The sequence below is a fragment of the Scyliorhinus torazame genome, chromosome 5 (genome assembly GCF_047496885.1).
Source record: "Scyliorhinus torazame isolate Kashiwa2021f chromosome 5, sScyTor2.1, whole genome shotgun sequence".
NCBI lineage: Eukaryota > Metazoa > Chordata > Chondrichthyes > Carcharhiniformes > Scyliorhinidae > Scyliorhinus > Scyliorhinus torazame.
Genome location: NC_092711.1, coordinates 290,727,065 through 290,741,222, shown reverse-complemented (window position 1 = coordinate 290,741,222; position 14,158 = coordinate 290,727,065). Strand labels below are relative to the sequence as shown.

Below are 14,158 nucleotides of genomic sequence, written 5' to 3'. Positions count from 1 at the left end.
TGACAATGTCCCAACAATAGAGCTGAAGGCCTGTGCTCCAGAGCTTGCTGTATCTCTAGCTAAGTTGTACCAGTAAAGGTAATGTCACCATACTTCCAGATGGCCATAGGCTGCTTTCCCCTTTGAGAGGGAGAGCTGACTGGTGGTGATTTAACCACAGGATCACCACACTTCAGGCGAGCAGCAAGGTTACGAACGTGGGCCTTCATGAATAACCAGTACAGCTACAATGATAGCGTCTATCTGGCCATGTGGAAAATTTCCCAGGCATGTTGCGCACACAAAACGCAGGACAAATCAAACCAGGCCAATTACCACCCCATCACTCTACTCTTTATCATCAGTAAAGTGATGGAAGGGGTCATCAACAATGCTACAAGACAGCACTTGTTCAACAATAACCTGCTCACTGACAGCCAGTTTAGTTTCCACCAGGGCCACTCAACTGGCCTCATGAGAGCTTTGGTTCAAACATGGCCAAAAACAGCAGAACTGCAGAGGGGAGAGGAGCTTCCCTTATCAAGGCAGCATTTGATCAGGTGTGGCAATAAGCCCTAGCAAAACAGGAGTCAATGGGAATCAGGGGGAAAATGTGCCACAGATTGGAGTCATACCTGGCACATAAGAGAGATGGTTGTGGTTTTTGGAGGTCAGTCACCTCAGCTCCAGACATCACTGCAGGAGTTCCTCAGGTAGTGCCCATCTTCAGTTGCTTCTTCAATCACCTTCCCTCCATCACAAGGACAGAAGTGGGGATGATCACTGATGATTGCACAATGTTCAGCACTATTTGTGACTCCTCAGTTTTTGAAGCAGTGCATGTCCAAATGCACTGGACAATATCCAGGCTTGGGCTGACAAGTGGCAAGTAAATTCCACAACAGTGTCGGGCAATGATCATCTAGAACAAGAGAGAACCTAACCATTGCCCCCATGACATTCAATGGCATTATCATTGCTGAATCTCCCACTATCAATATCCATTGACTAAAAACGGAACTGCATTAGACATGCAAATACTATGGTTATCAGAGCAGATCAAAGGTTAGGAATTCTGCGGCTAGTAACTCACCTCCTAACCCCACAAAGCCTGTCCACCATCCAGAAGTCAGGAGCATGATAGAATACCCTCCACTTGCCTGGATGGCTGCAGCTCCAACAACAATCAAGAAGCTTGACACTGGTTTAGGAAAAAGGAACCCGCTTGATTGGCATCCCATCCACAAGCATTCACTCGCACCATCATGCACAGTAGGAGCACTGCAGGAACTCGCCAAGCTTCTCGAGACAGCACCTTCCATGCCCACAACCACCTCAAAGAACAAGGGCAGCAGATGTGTGGGAACACCAGCTCCATGTCACTCGCCAACCTGACTTGGAAATATATCACCGTTCCTTCAGTGTCACTGGGTCAAAATCCTGGAACTTCCACCCCAACAGCACTGTGGGTGCACCAACACCACAAGGGCTAAGGTGGCTCAAGAAGGCAACTCACCACCTTAGAGGGCAACTAGAGATGTGCAATAAATGCTAGCCTAGCTGATGATGCCACATCCCCTGAATAAATAAAAAGTCTAGTTTTGTACGAGTGAAGATATGGCAACTCCATTAATCACCGTACAGGCTTTATACAGGAAAGATAAATGTCACCCTACCTACTAACAGTTTAATGGTAGACGGTACAGCTGCAATTTCCATGCTTTTAATTGAGCCCAAAGTATGCTGACCCAAGAAATAAGGCAGCTGACAAGTTTCAAGATTGAATATTTGGGATAGTCCTAAAATTTCAGCTACAGAAATTGAAATATTACACTTCAGCATCACACGAATACCTGAATAAATATCACTAACCTAGAAGTACCAAAAGTTCATTTAATCTCGCATTTCTCTACAGAAATCGTAAAAATGATTCACGTTGATCTTAAACTACTGATTTTCTAGGAGTTCTTCCTGTCCAACAATCACTGCAATGGTCCTCCTGTAATCAGTATTGGAATTGTTTAATTCAGGATCCAAGTAGGCAAGCCTAATGTAAAAGCAGTAAAACAATTCAACAGCTTTTGGAAAATATGGCTACAGCATATAAAAATTGTTCTGCATTTAGGAACCTAACAATTTCATTTTTAATACCTTACAGCAGATACAGTTAAAGAGTATACTTACCTGGTCAGTTTAATGGTTTTCCTGAAATCATTAGTGATGGGAGGTTTGTAGCCTCCCTTTCGTAACAAGGAATCTATGGTTTGAATGTGGTCCCAACCTGTTGAAAGTACAAGAAAGGCCAGATCTTAAACCAAGGGGGAAAGTTACCTTCCATAGATACAAATTGAACAGGAATAGGAGCATCAGGTCACAGGTTGCAATCCAATCACTATTTTTAAAATAAGCATATGGAGTACAGCAGATTGGTTAAATGCAGAAAGAAAGCTACTAAAAATGTTACTTTAAAATTGGGAAAAAGGGAAATTTCTGTTATACTGTACATAAAGCACAACATTGACCTTGCTCCTTCGCAACCTCCGGCAGGTATGTGGCGGTGCGTTTTGATCCTTTTTCATTGATGAATTCTATTCTAATGCCATGTACACCCACCTGGAAGAAATTGGCAGCTTCATTAGAATGAGATATGTAAAAATTAAACTATGAGGTTTTAGTACTTTATTTAGACTTGACCTTCCCCAGGGTATTGTTATTTTTCTTGAGATTATATGTTTTTTCTCAATACAAATTATACTTCCAACGTAGCACCAATGAGCAACACAACACTAGAATGAATTATAAAGGCAAGTCAAATCCTGATGGAGGAAATTCAATAATGATTTGAAGAAAAATACCAAAGAAAGAGCGGGGGAATAGAATTAAAATAGAAAGCACAGCTGAGGTAGGGCTGACACTTTTGTGCGGAGGAATACCACTGGTAAATTGAAATAAGCAACAATACTTTTACTAAATCCTTGAGCAGAAACCAAAGAGATTGAATGAAGATGCAATAAGGAGCCTCAAGTTTCACTGAGCAACTGGAAAATGATATCCACTACTGATGTTTGTTCAAAATAGATCACAGAATGGTTACAGCAGAGGTTGGTTACAGCACAGAGATTGTCCATTCAGCCCATCTCATCTGTGCTGGCTCTCTGAAGGAGCAATTCATCTAGTGCTATACCAATCTTCTCCCTCTGCCCCTGCAGATTCTTAAGTTTCAAATACTAATCCAATTTCCTCTTGAATGCCTCGATTGAACCTGGCTCCACTATACTCTGAAGCAGTGCATTCGAGATCCTAACGCCACGGTGAAAAATGTAGTTTTTTTTCCCCCCATGTCTCCACTGCTTTTATTTTGCCAATTATCTTTGGTTCACATTCCTTTCATCAATGTAAACAGTTTCTTCCTATCTACTCTGTCAAGACCCCTCATGATTTTGAATTCCTCAACCAAATCTTTCTCCACCTTCTCTTCAACAAGGAAATCACCCCAAACTATCTACGTAACTGAAGTTCCTCATCCCTAGAACAGTTCTCATGAATCTTTTCTTCACTCTCTCCAATATCTTTAACATCCTTCCTAAAATGTGACATCGAGCTGGGCAAAATATTCCAGGCTGAACCAGTGTTTTGTGCAACTTTAACATGAACTTCCTTGCTTTTGTACGCTATGCCTCTATAAGATAATGGAAATTCAATCCTAATTAATTTGTAGGATATAGCATTAAATTGATCCAAAAGGTTATACAAGCACCAATGCAGCTTCAGACTTTGTCTGGATACTATATCAAGTATAATATTGCCAAAATAGCTGGTGTACACATTTTAAATGTGCTTTAAAATATATGGGAATATCTTATAACCAACAGTTATGATAATAGATAATCATACCAGTTAGAGGAATGATGCCAGATAGTTATAAGTCAGTAAATTCACTGGGACTACATATTAAACTAAGCTTCATTCTCAATGCTTTAAACACTCTGAACCCCAAAATGATATCATAAACTTTTACTCACTCTAGGCATCTTTTCTAATAGCATTCAGAGGTCATTTTATTTTTCTATTTTATTGATGTTGCACAACGTAGGAGAATTAAAGATGTACTCATTTGCCTTTGAGAATGGACAAAAGTCGATTTCTTGCCTTAAAACTAAACAGCAAAGTTCAATTACATCAGCATGGTAAAAAAACTTGCATTTATATAGCACAGTAAAAACAATCTTACAGAGCACTTTAAAGGGAATGGCAATGGGAACCGAGCAAGAAATAGGGGGATAAATTATGGGATGAGACAGAAAATGTGGTCAAACAAATACATTTTGAGGCACAAGAGGTAGCAGGACAAACGGTGTTGCATGGGAGATACCCGAAGCGCTGGAGCAGAATTCCCAAAGGCTTGGGCAATAATACACCAATGATGTAATGTGATTGAGAGATGGAGCAGAAGTACAGTCAACCATAGTTAGATGAGCAAAGACTATGTTGAGTTGGAGGATTGGAGAAGATAATAGAAGTAAAATGCAGTGAAGCAAATGGATCTGAAGATCAGAGTTTTGAAGTTAAGACAATGAGCAGCAAATGATAATGGAGGATGATCAGTCCTTGGACAAATTTCACATCTACAATGAGCTGGAGTGATTGCTTTTGTACTATGCACCGTCTTCATAAAACCTAAATATAATTTCCCTTCATGACTTTTCCTACTTGCACAAGCACTTTTGCAACCCTGGGAGTCTGCTACAGAAGCTCCTTCAGTATTTTTCCATCAGGTATTCCTCATTCTGCACACTCAAAGAAAGGTATCAGCTCACAGTTCTAAATCAAAATGTATATCTCTCAGCTGTCATTCTATCCTCCTGTAGTCCAGTATGGCTGACCCTGCATGGTTCAATTCATACCTATCTGGGGTGCTGTCTACACATCTCTTTCCCCACTCAGTCAACTTCATCATTCCTCAAGGATTTAACGGTTAGCCCTTCTTTATCCACTTGCTATCTTTGGGCACTTAAAAAAAAATTATTTCACGAGATTTGAGCATCATTAGCAAGGCCAGCATTTATTGCATATCTGTAATTGGGCTAAGGGCAGCACGTGGAGACAAGAGGTGAAATTTTGCAATGTACACAAATGATATCCAGTTGTCTTTGTACTGGCAGGTTGCTTGATGTACACCAAAGCCTGGGATGAGTCACAAATTCATACAGCTTGACATCCGGAAGTGAAGTAATTGATTTTGGCCCTGGTCAAACCTCCTGCTCATTTTCACTGATCCTCACCCTGTTTGCAGTCTTGCTGCTCTATGAAACCCTGATCTGAGCTTTAAAGCCACTTGCACCCACCAGAAACTATACTTTGGCTTTATCTCAACTGTCCCACAACAATAATTCTTTATGCATGCATTTTATAACTCCAAAATCTACTGTTCTAACTTCTTGACTTTCACATCTTATAATTTTCATAAACTCTCCCAAACCTTTACAGCATGGATTCTATCTTGCACCAAATCTCTCATGAATCACCTCCCATCTTCATTGAACTACACTGAATCCCTGACCCACAATGCATTTAATTCAAAAAACTTGTATGCAAGTCCTACCCAATATCTCTGCAACTTCCTCTAGCCCTATTTCTCTTTGAAAACTTCAAGTCTTTGAGTCACTCTTCCTAATATTTCCGTCATCAATTATTACTCTATTTATATTCCTATGTTCCTCTGAAGATAGGATGCTTAATTTACATTACGAACACAAGCTGTTGTTGTACACAAGGATGGTGAATCATTACTCCTTCAAGAATCACAGGATATGACAACCTTGAAATTAGAGCCAAGTCAGTTTATCGTGAAATCAAGAGGCACACCTCCCCCACAAAAGGTATTGGAAGTGGAATCTCCTCCAATAGGCCATGTCAACTGAAATTTGGGAAATGGAGTAAGACAACTTAATGGCATCGAAGAACATTTCAGCTATGATCCAACAGAACAGAATAGTGGAATAGGCCAGAGGGATTGTTTGACTTACTCCTTTTCCATAGGTGTACCCTTTTCAACCTTTGTTGTAACTTTTTTTTTAAAGTTCCATGGGAAGTGGAGATAGCAACAGGGGCCATTTGAGATCAAGTCACTTAAGACAACGTTGTACAAAACCTCCTGCACTCAGCAATATGCAATAAATGCTGACCAGCCAAAAAGCACTAAGATACTCAATGAAATGCTGCATAATATGGATGCAAAAAGGGGAAGGTCATGGGGCATGTCAAGTATGCATCCAGTATATGCCCATCCCTCTTTAACTCCCTGCCCAGGTGGGCTACAGTGGCTTCAAATTATTTAAAAACCACCCCAAAATTTGCATTGTAAAGTTAAACAAACTAATTACTTTTTGAAAATTGCTGCCACAACCTCGGGAGAATGCAATTTGAACTTATTTTGAACTACATTAGTATCAATTTAGGGAATTAGTCTTCCTAGGATATAGAGATTCGGTAAAAATTACTTACCTCCCAATCTAAATAATCCCCAACATCTTCAAAGTTGGTAAGAAGGGACACTGAGCAGAAAAGCCGTGGTAATTCTTCCCTTGTCATTGGAGGAAAGCGACTGTCTTTAAGGGCACTACAAGAGACAGAAAAAGATCCATCATGAAATGGAAATTCAGACCATTACAAAATCATGGATTTATGGACCTGGATTTTGCAGTTGGCATTGGAAATGAACTGAAAGAAATCCACTTGATCTCTGCCTCTTTTCTGACAAATTTGTTCTAAAGTCAAGTGATCTCCAGATGGTGAGCAACAGTGATGCCATCAAACAGGTAGGCAGCTAATCACATTGAAGTGTGGATAGTGAGTCAGAAAGTAAAATTTACCAATTATCATAGAATCCCCACAGTGCACAAGGCCATTTGGCCCATCGAATCTGCACCAATCCTTCAAAAGACAACCAGACCTAGGCCTAATCTACTGTCCTAACACTGTAACCCACACAACCTTTTGACGCTAAGTAGCCAACCCTGCGCATCTTTGGACTTTGGAATTACATTTTAGGGAAATGAATGATTGGGACATGCATATGGGATAAGGCAGAAGCCAAAATATCAGACAAACATTTAAAACAGGTGGTATTTATCATAATGGAGAAAATTGACATTCCAGAAATACATTTTTCAGAGCCAGAGGTTTCTCAGGCATAATTAATTTGACATCCCTTTAAAAATCCAGTTTCACTTCATTCAATAAGGTGCAACCTTTTCCAAGTGTTTTGACAGCAAGGCGGACAGTGTGAAAGAGCAGGTTCTAATCAGTTCAGAGATTTTTATTCGATTGCAGTCTGCAGGGACATCTTATGTTATGGAGAAGCACAGCAATTTGGGGATTTGGGCATTCAACTGCACATGTGCAAACTCCAGAAGTTGATGTCAGTTTCAGAGGACCAATGATGGCAACTGACGTATTGCTACCACAAAATCCAGTCCTTAGTGTTTTTTTTAAATGTATCTTTATTAAAGAGTCTATTTTACAGTAAATTTTATAACCGAACCCACATTACCCAGATATTAGCAGATATTACACAAAACCAGCATAACAAAAACCCAACAAACCATACACACCGCATCCACAAAAAGAAAGAAACAAAAAAGAAACTCCCAAACACCCCTACTACCTCCTAAACCACTCCCCCGCCAACCTCAGCAACTGACAATGACTAATTCCTCAAAATCAGTAATGAATGGTTGCCACCTTCGGTATAACCCATCACCTGACCCCCTAATGGTGTACTTGACTTTCTCCAAGGACAACAATTCCATGTGGTCACCCAATTGTACCTAGGCACCGGACGGAGTAGGCAACCTCCATCTCAGCAGAACTCACCTCCAGGCAATCAATGAGGCGAAGACAAGGACATCTGCCTTCATGCCAATCTACAGCCCTGGCTGAGTCTGACACTCAAAAATGGCCACCAGAGGACAAGGTTACAAATCAACATTTAGAATCACTGACATGGTGCTAAAGGAGACCCAAAAGCTTACCAGTTTGGGGCAAGACCAAAATAACAATAATAATAATAATCTTTATTATTGTCACAAGTTGGCTTACATTAACAATGTAATGAAGTTATTGTGAAAAGCCCCTGGTCGCCACATTCCAGCACCTGTTCGGGTACACAGAATGAGAGGGAGAATTCAGAAGGTCCAAACTATCGAACAGCACATCTCTCGAGACTTGAGGAAACCGGAGTACCCGGAGGAAACCCACACAGACACGGGGAGAACGTGCAGACTCTACACAGATAGTAACCCAAGCAGGAATCGAACCCGGGACCCTGGCGCTGTGAAGCAATAGTGCTAACACTGTGCTACCGTGCCGCCCATGTGAGTGTGTGGGGTTGGCCGGCTCCTCAGAACACCGTTTGCAACTGTCCTCTACCTCCAGAGAGAAACCACTCATCTTAGCTTTGATCAAGTGTGCCCTGTGCACCACATTAAGCCGGATCATACCAAGCCACGCATGGAGTTCACCCTACCAAGGGCCTCACTCCGCCTCATCCACTATAGGCCCCAACTCCCCCTCACTTCACCTTCATCTCATCCCCCGATCAGAATTCTCCTACAGAATCCGCCCGTAAATGCCGGACATGCTACCCTCCTCCAACCTGCCAATGAAACGATCCTCTCCATCATAGACGTCAACGGTGCCACGGGAAATGCCGGGAAGGCCCCTCACACAAAATTCCTTATCTGGAAGTACCTGAACAAGTTCGGCCACGAGAGCCCAAACTTCGTCGACAAATCCTCCAAGTTGGACAACCGTCCCTCCACAAACAAATCCTCGAATCTCTCAAACCCCTTTTCCCCCCCCACACCCCATACGTGGCGCCCAGTCTCCATGGCTTAAATTGATGATTGGGACAAATAAGGGCCATACTCAAAATGGATCCAAGCTTAAAGTACTACCCGAATTATTTCCATATCCTAAAGTGGACACGGCCAACAGGTTCAAGGTGTACCTTGCCGGAGAAAATGGAAGGGCACTACCTCGCTGCTATCTATCCCCATTTGGAACCCGGGTCATTACACCACCCCAGCACTTCTCAGCATTGGCTGCCCAATAATTTAAAATAGCAAATTTGGCAATGCTAGGCCTCCCGGCTGTCTGTCCCTTTGAAAAACTGCAGAACCTTGGGGTCTTGCCCGCCCATATAAAAGGATGAGATCAACCTATTAACACTCGCAAAAAAAAAAATATTAGGAGGAAAACAGGAAGACATTGAAAAAGAAACAAAAACCTTGGGGGAATATTCATTTTATTAGACTGGACTCTACCCGCCAAGGAGAGGGGAAGGTTATTCCACTTATGAAAATCAGCCTTAACCGTACTCACCAAACTTGCATAGTTCAATTTATGGAGCTGGGCCCAATCATGGACCACCCAGAGAACTAGAAACCTGAAACAAGAGCTGGCCAGGCGAAAAGGCAGCACGTCCCAAGTTCGCTCCCCTCCCCGGGGGATTAACCGGAACATACTCACTCTTTAGTAAATTCACCTTGTATCCCGAAAAGGAACCAAAGCTCCTCAGTATCTCAGAGTCCTTAACAAAGCTGTGAATCATCAGCTTATAGGGACACCCCATGTTCTACCCCTCACCTCACCTGAAGCCCTCAAAGCAATCTATGGGTTCAATCGGCAATGCACATAGATTTGGGGAGGGGGGGGGGGGGGGGGGTGTTTGAGCGGGAAATGACATCAGAAACCCATCTTGTCCCCCTATTCAATTGTAAGTACCTCAAGCTCAAGGAGTTGATATTAACACTAGCCGAGGAGTTCTTATACAATAACCGTACCCACAAAATCAATTTTGGCCTGAGACAGAATCTTTTCAGGACTTCAAAAAGATACCTCCACTGCACCCTATCAAATGCCTTCTTGGCATCTAAAGACACAAGGAGCACCAGGCCGGGGCCCAACGAACAGGGATGAACCAACATTCAACAGACTCTGAATATTGGCTGACAATTATTGTAGTATTAATAGCTTAATAGATTAATACGGGAAATGCAATGCACACTAGATTCATCAAGCGTTGTGAATTATCCCATATTTTAGAATAGATGACTGGGCTACAGTGGCAAGATACAACATTATATTTGTCCATGTACATAGATCCCTGAAAGTTGCCACCCAGGTTGATAGGGTTGTGAAGAAGGCCTATGGAGTGTTGGCCTTTATTGGTAGAGGGATTGAGTTCCGGAGTCGGGAGGTCATGTTGCAGCTGTACAGAACTCTGGTACGGCCGCATTTGGAGTATTGCGTACAGTTCTGGTCACCGCATTATAGGAAGGACGTGGAGGCTTTGGAGCGGGTGCAGAGGAGATTTACCAGGATGTTGCCTGGTATGGAGGGAAAATCTTATGAGGAAAGGCTGATGGACTTGAGGTTGTTTTCGTTGGAGAGAAGAAGGTTAAGAGGAGACTTAATAGAGGCATACAAAATGATCAGGGGGTTGGATAGGGTGGACAGTGAGAACCTTCTCCCGCGGATGGATATGGCTGGCACGAGGGGACATAACTTTAAACTGAGGGGTAATAGATATAGGACAGAGGTCAGAGGTAGTTTCTTTACGCAAAGAGTAGTGAGGCCGTGGAATGCCCTACCTGCTACAGTAGTGAACTCGCCAACATTGAGGGCATTTAAAAGTTTATTGGATAAACATATGGATGATAATGGCATAGTGTAGGTTAGATGGCTTTTGTTTCGGTGCAACATCATGGGCCGAAGGGCCTGTACTGCGCTGTATTGTTCTATGTTCTATACAAACACAACTTTCATAGGTTATGCTCTATTGTTCCTAAAAGATCTAACTAGACACTTTGTAAAATTCTGTATTCAACCATAAGTAATCCAGACACAGTACCTCAAATCCAGCCTTACGAAAATCAGCGATGCCCAAAAACCAGACTCTCTTTTTTAAGCAGCCCATTGAAGAATTGTAGGAGCGATTAAATGAGTGCAGAAAACTTACTGACTTGATTGCAGAGTTGTTGCAATGGCAGGCTGCCCAGTAGTGATCTATTCATGCACCTGTCACTTCTCGTAGTGGCCAGAGAGACCCTCGACTCCCACCAACTCAGCTCAGAAAAGTTTGTGAAGTTACTTTCTTTGCACAACTTTGATCTTGAATGTTTTAGTGCTCCTGTGATCCGAAGTGAACACGTTTAAGTTGTGGCCTTACCAAAAGCATCATCCAGCTTCAATGTGGCTGCCTTAGATTTAGACTTGATCGCTGTCCATCTTTATCTAATTACACTCCAGGTACTGTGAAATGCTTCGGCACCCTTCCCTGAAAGGCAGCAAGATCCAAAATCCAATACAGACTCGGTCTCGAAGTTGCCAGTTTTGAGACTCTGCCTGCAATAATCAATATTTAATATATATCTCCTAATTTACTTTCATAGAATTCTTTCAAACTTCCCATACAATCTTTGTGAATTGTATTGGGAAGTCTGAACAGAATATACAGTTGACTTTATCGATAAGTCACTTTATAGAATGTTCTATATTTATCCCATCAACAAATGAAATTGCTACACTGCTATTCCATCAAAATAGCATGTAGAATTAAGAAAACAATGTAATGCATTGTAAACACATATCGTAGCTACCACCATAGGTTAAAACAAAGGTAATGATGCAATGTGCAACATACAAGATACACAGAAAATCATAAGGAGCAGTATGGATTCCCAGTGTGGGGTTTCTTTGATTTGCAATACAGATCAACAATAAATATGTTTTTGTTTTTAATAGATAACGGGTTGAGTTGGTAGCGGATTTCTTACCATGTTTCTGGCAGATGAAGAGTTGTATCTGGTGCACAATTTTGCAAAATTGTCCCTCTATTACTATTAATGGTGCATAGCCATTTAACTTTTGGTTGTTGATAAAGGATTAGATCAGAACAGCAGTGAGAAATGATCTTGATTTGGACGATCATTTTTAGTGGATTTAATAAAATAACAAAGGCAGTCATCACTGGTGGGAGTAATTTATAGATAGTAGCTCAGGAGTAGAACTCAGTAAATAATGGCAGCTTGTAAGAACAGTACTACAATAATCATGGAAGATTTTAATTAATCTGCATAAAGATTGGACGGACAAATTAAATTGGCAATGTTAGCCTGGAATCATGGAGTGTATGTGTGACAGCTTCTTAGAATAATACGGTCTTAGCCAACTCGGGGTCAGGCTTTTTTTAAGATCTGATAATGTTTAATAAGACAGGATTAATTAATGATATCAGAGTAAAGAATTATCTTGGTAAGAGCGATCATAACATACTAGAATTTCACAGTTTTGGGTGAGAAATGCAGGACTGAAACTACAGACTTAACAAATAAAAAACAATTTCAAGATATGAAGATAGATTTGGGTAAATTGGAATGGGAAAACAGGTGAAAAGCAATGACAGACATTTGAGATATTCCAAAACTACATGCTCCTTTGAGAAAGAAAGCCTGAGAAGGATGCGTCGTCCTTGGTGAACTAAGGAAGTTAAGGATGCTATGAAATTGAAGAGACCTACAATGCTGCATAGATTAGTGGTAAGCCAAAAAATAGGGCAAATTTTAGTAACCAAAGGGTGACTAATAATAATAATAATATTTATTAGCGTCACAAATAGTCTTGCAGTGTTAATGCAAGTCTAAGAAAAAAAGGGAGAATTAGAGTATGAGAGAAAGCTAGAAACAAATGTAAAAACAGTTAGTAAAAACTGTATGCATGATTTAAAGGAAAAGAGTAGCTAAAGTGAGCGTTGGGCCCCAATGGAAGACGATAAAGTGGCAGAGTCTTTTGCTTTTAACAAGTATTTTGCACCTGTTTCCACAGTAGAAGACACTAAAAGCAACCCAAGAATAGTGGGAAATAAAGGGGCAAAATGGAGGCAGGAACTTAAAATTGTCTATCTCTAGAGAAAACAAATTAGGAAAACTAATGGACTAAATGCTGACAAATCCCCTGGGCCGGACAGTCTGCATTCTAGGATCTTATGAGAAGTAGCTGCAGAGATAATGAATTTGTTAATTGTAATCTTGCAATTTATCAGTCATTGGGAGATGGCAGAATCCATTATTAAGCAGGACATTGTGCAATTTAGCAAAATCAACATAATTTAGTGAAAGGAAAGTATGTTTGACAAATTTATTGGAGTTCTTTGAAGATGGAAGGATGCTAATAGATATGGCATATTTGGACTTCCAAAAGGCATTCAGTATAGTGCGAAGTAAAATGTTATCACACAAGAAAACACCGCATGATTCTGTTTATTTTTATTAGCATGGATAGAGGGCTGGCTGATGAACAAGAAACAGGATAGATGGTCATTGGACTTCCGGTGGCGGCCATGAGCTGAATGGTCCCACGAAAGGTGGCTCTCCACTAGGAACTTCTCACCAGACCTTTTTTAACCCGTGAAACAGCCATCAATAGTAAGACAAAGTTTCCCAACTTCACCCCCCTACTCAACACCCAAAAGACTGAGATGACATCAAACCAGCAGCCAGGACAAAAAAAAACAAAAGCAGAGAAAGAAAGATCCCAACCAGAGAACAAGGAGACACCCGGGGTGAGCCAGACCTGACCACGGCAGACCCAGCTGGACCGCCAGTGCCAGACCACACGTCGATGGAGCTACTATTGGAGTTTATTTCTGCGGTGCTCCAGAAACAGACGATAAAAGGATCTCATGTCGGCTATGAAGTCTGCACTGGCCCCCATAAAGGGGGCAATGGACAGAGCGGAGAGGAGACAGTGTGGGACCTGGAGAAGTTAGCCACCGACCAGGACGAGTGGATCGCATCGCTCGAAGTCGAGGTGGCGCGGTTGGTTACGACCCAGAAGGGGCTAAAGGAGAAGGGAGACAACCAGGAAAACAGGTCCTATCGACTAAACCTTTGAATCAATGGGCTACTGGAGGGTGCAGAGGGCAGGAACCTAATGCAATAGGTTCCGATGATGTTCGGAAAACTGGTCGGAGAGGAAGGCTTCGCCGAGCCCCACAGGTTGCTCAGACAAAAACCCAACTTGGGGGAACCAACATAATAGTGAAACTCCACAAGTTTCGGGACAAGGAGCGAGTTCCGAGGTGGGAGAGAAGTACGCCATTGTTAAGTATCAGGAC

General features: G+C 41.7%; 1 protein-coding gene across 4 annotated transcripts in view; it reads right to left on the bottom strand.

Moving 5' to 3' along the window:
• Positions 1-14,158, bottom strand: part of LOC140421200 (nuclear protein AMMECR1-like) — a 157,655-nt gene that overhangs the window by 29,089 nt on the left and 114,408 nt on the right. For 2 of the 4 annotated variants that reach the window (XM_072505724.1, XM_072505725.1), the window contains 3 exons: positions 6,484-6,598; positions 2,502-2,592; positions 2,164-2,260 (listed from right to left, as the gene is read on the bottom strand). In XM_072505724.1, coding sequence (XP_072361825.1) covers positions 2,164-2,260; positions 2,502-2,592; positions 6,484-6,598 — 303 coding nt within the window. Of the gene's footprint in view, positions 1-1,851; positions 2,027-2,163; positions 2,261-2,501; positions 2,593-6,483; positions 6,599-14,158 lie in introns of all 4 variants that reach the window. The other 2 variants (XR_011946691.1, XR_011946692.1) reach the window with 2 other exon arrangements.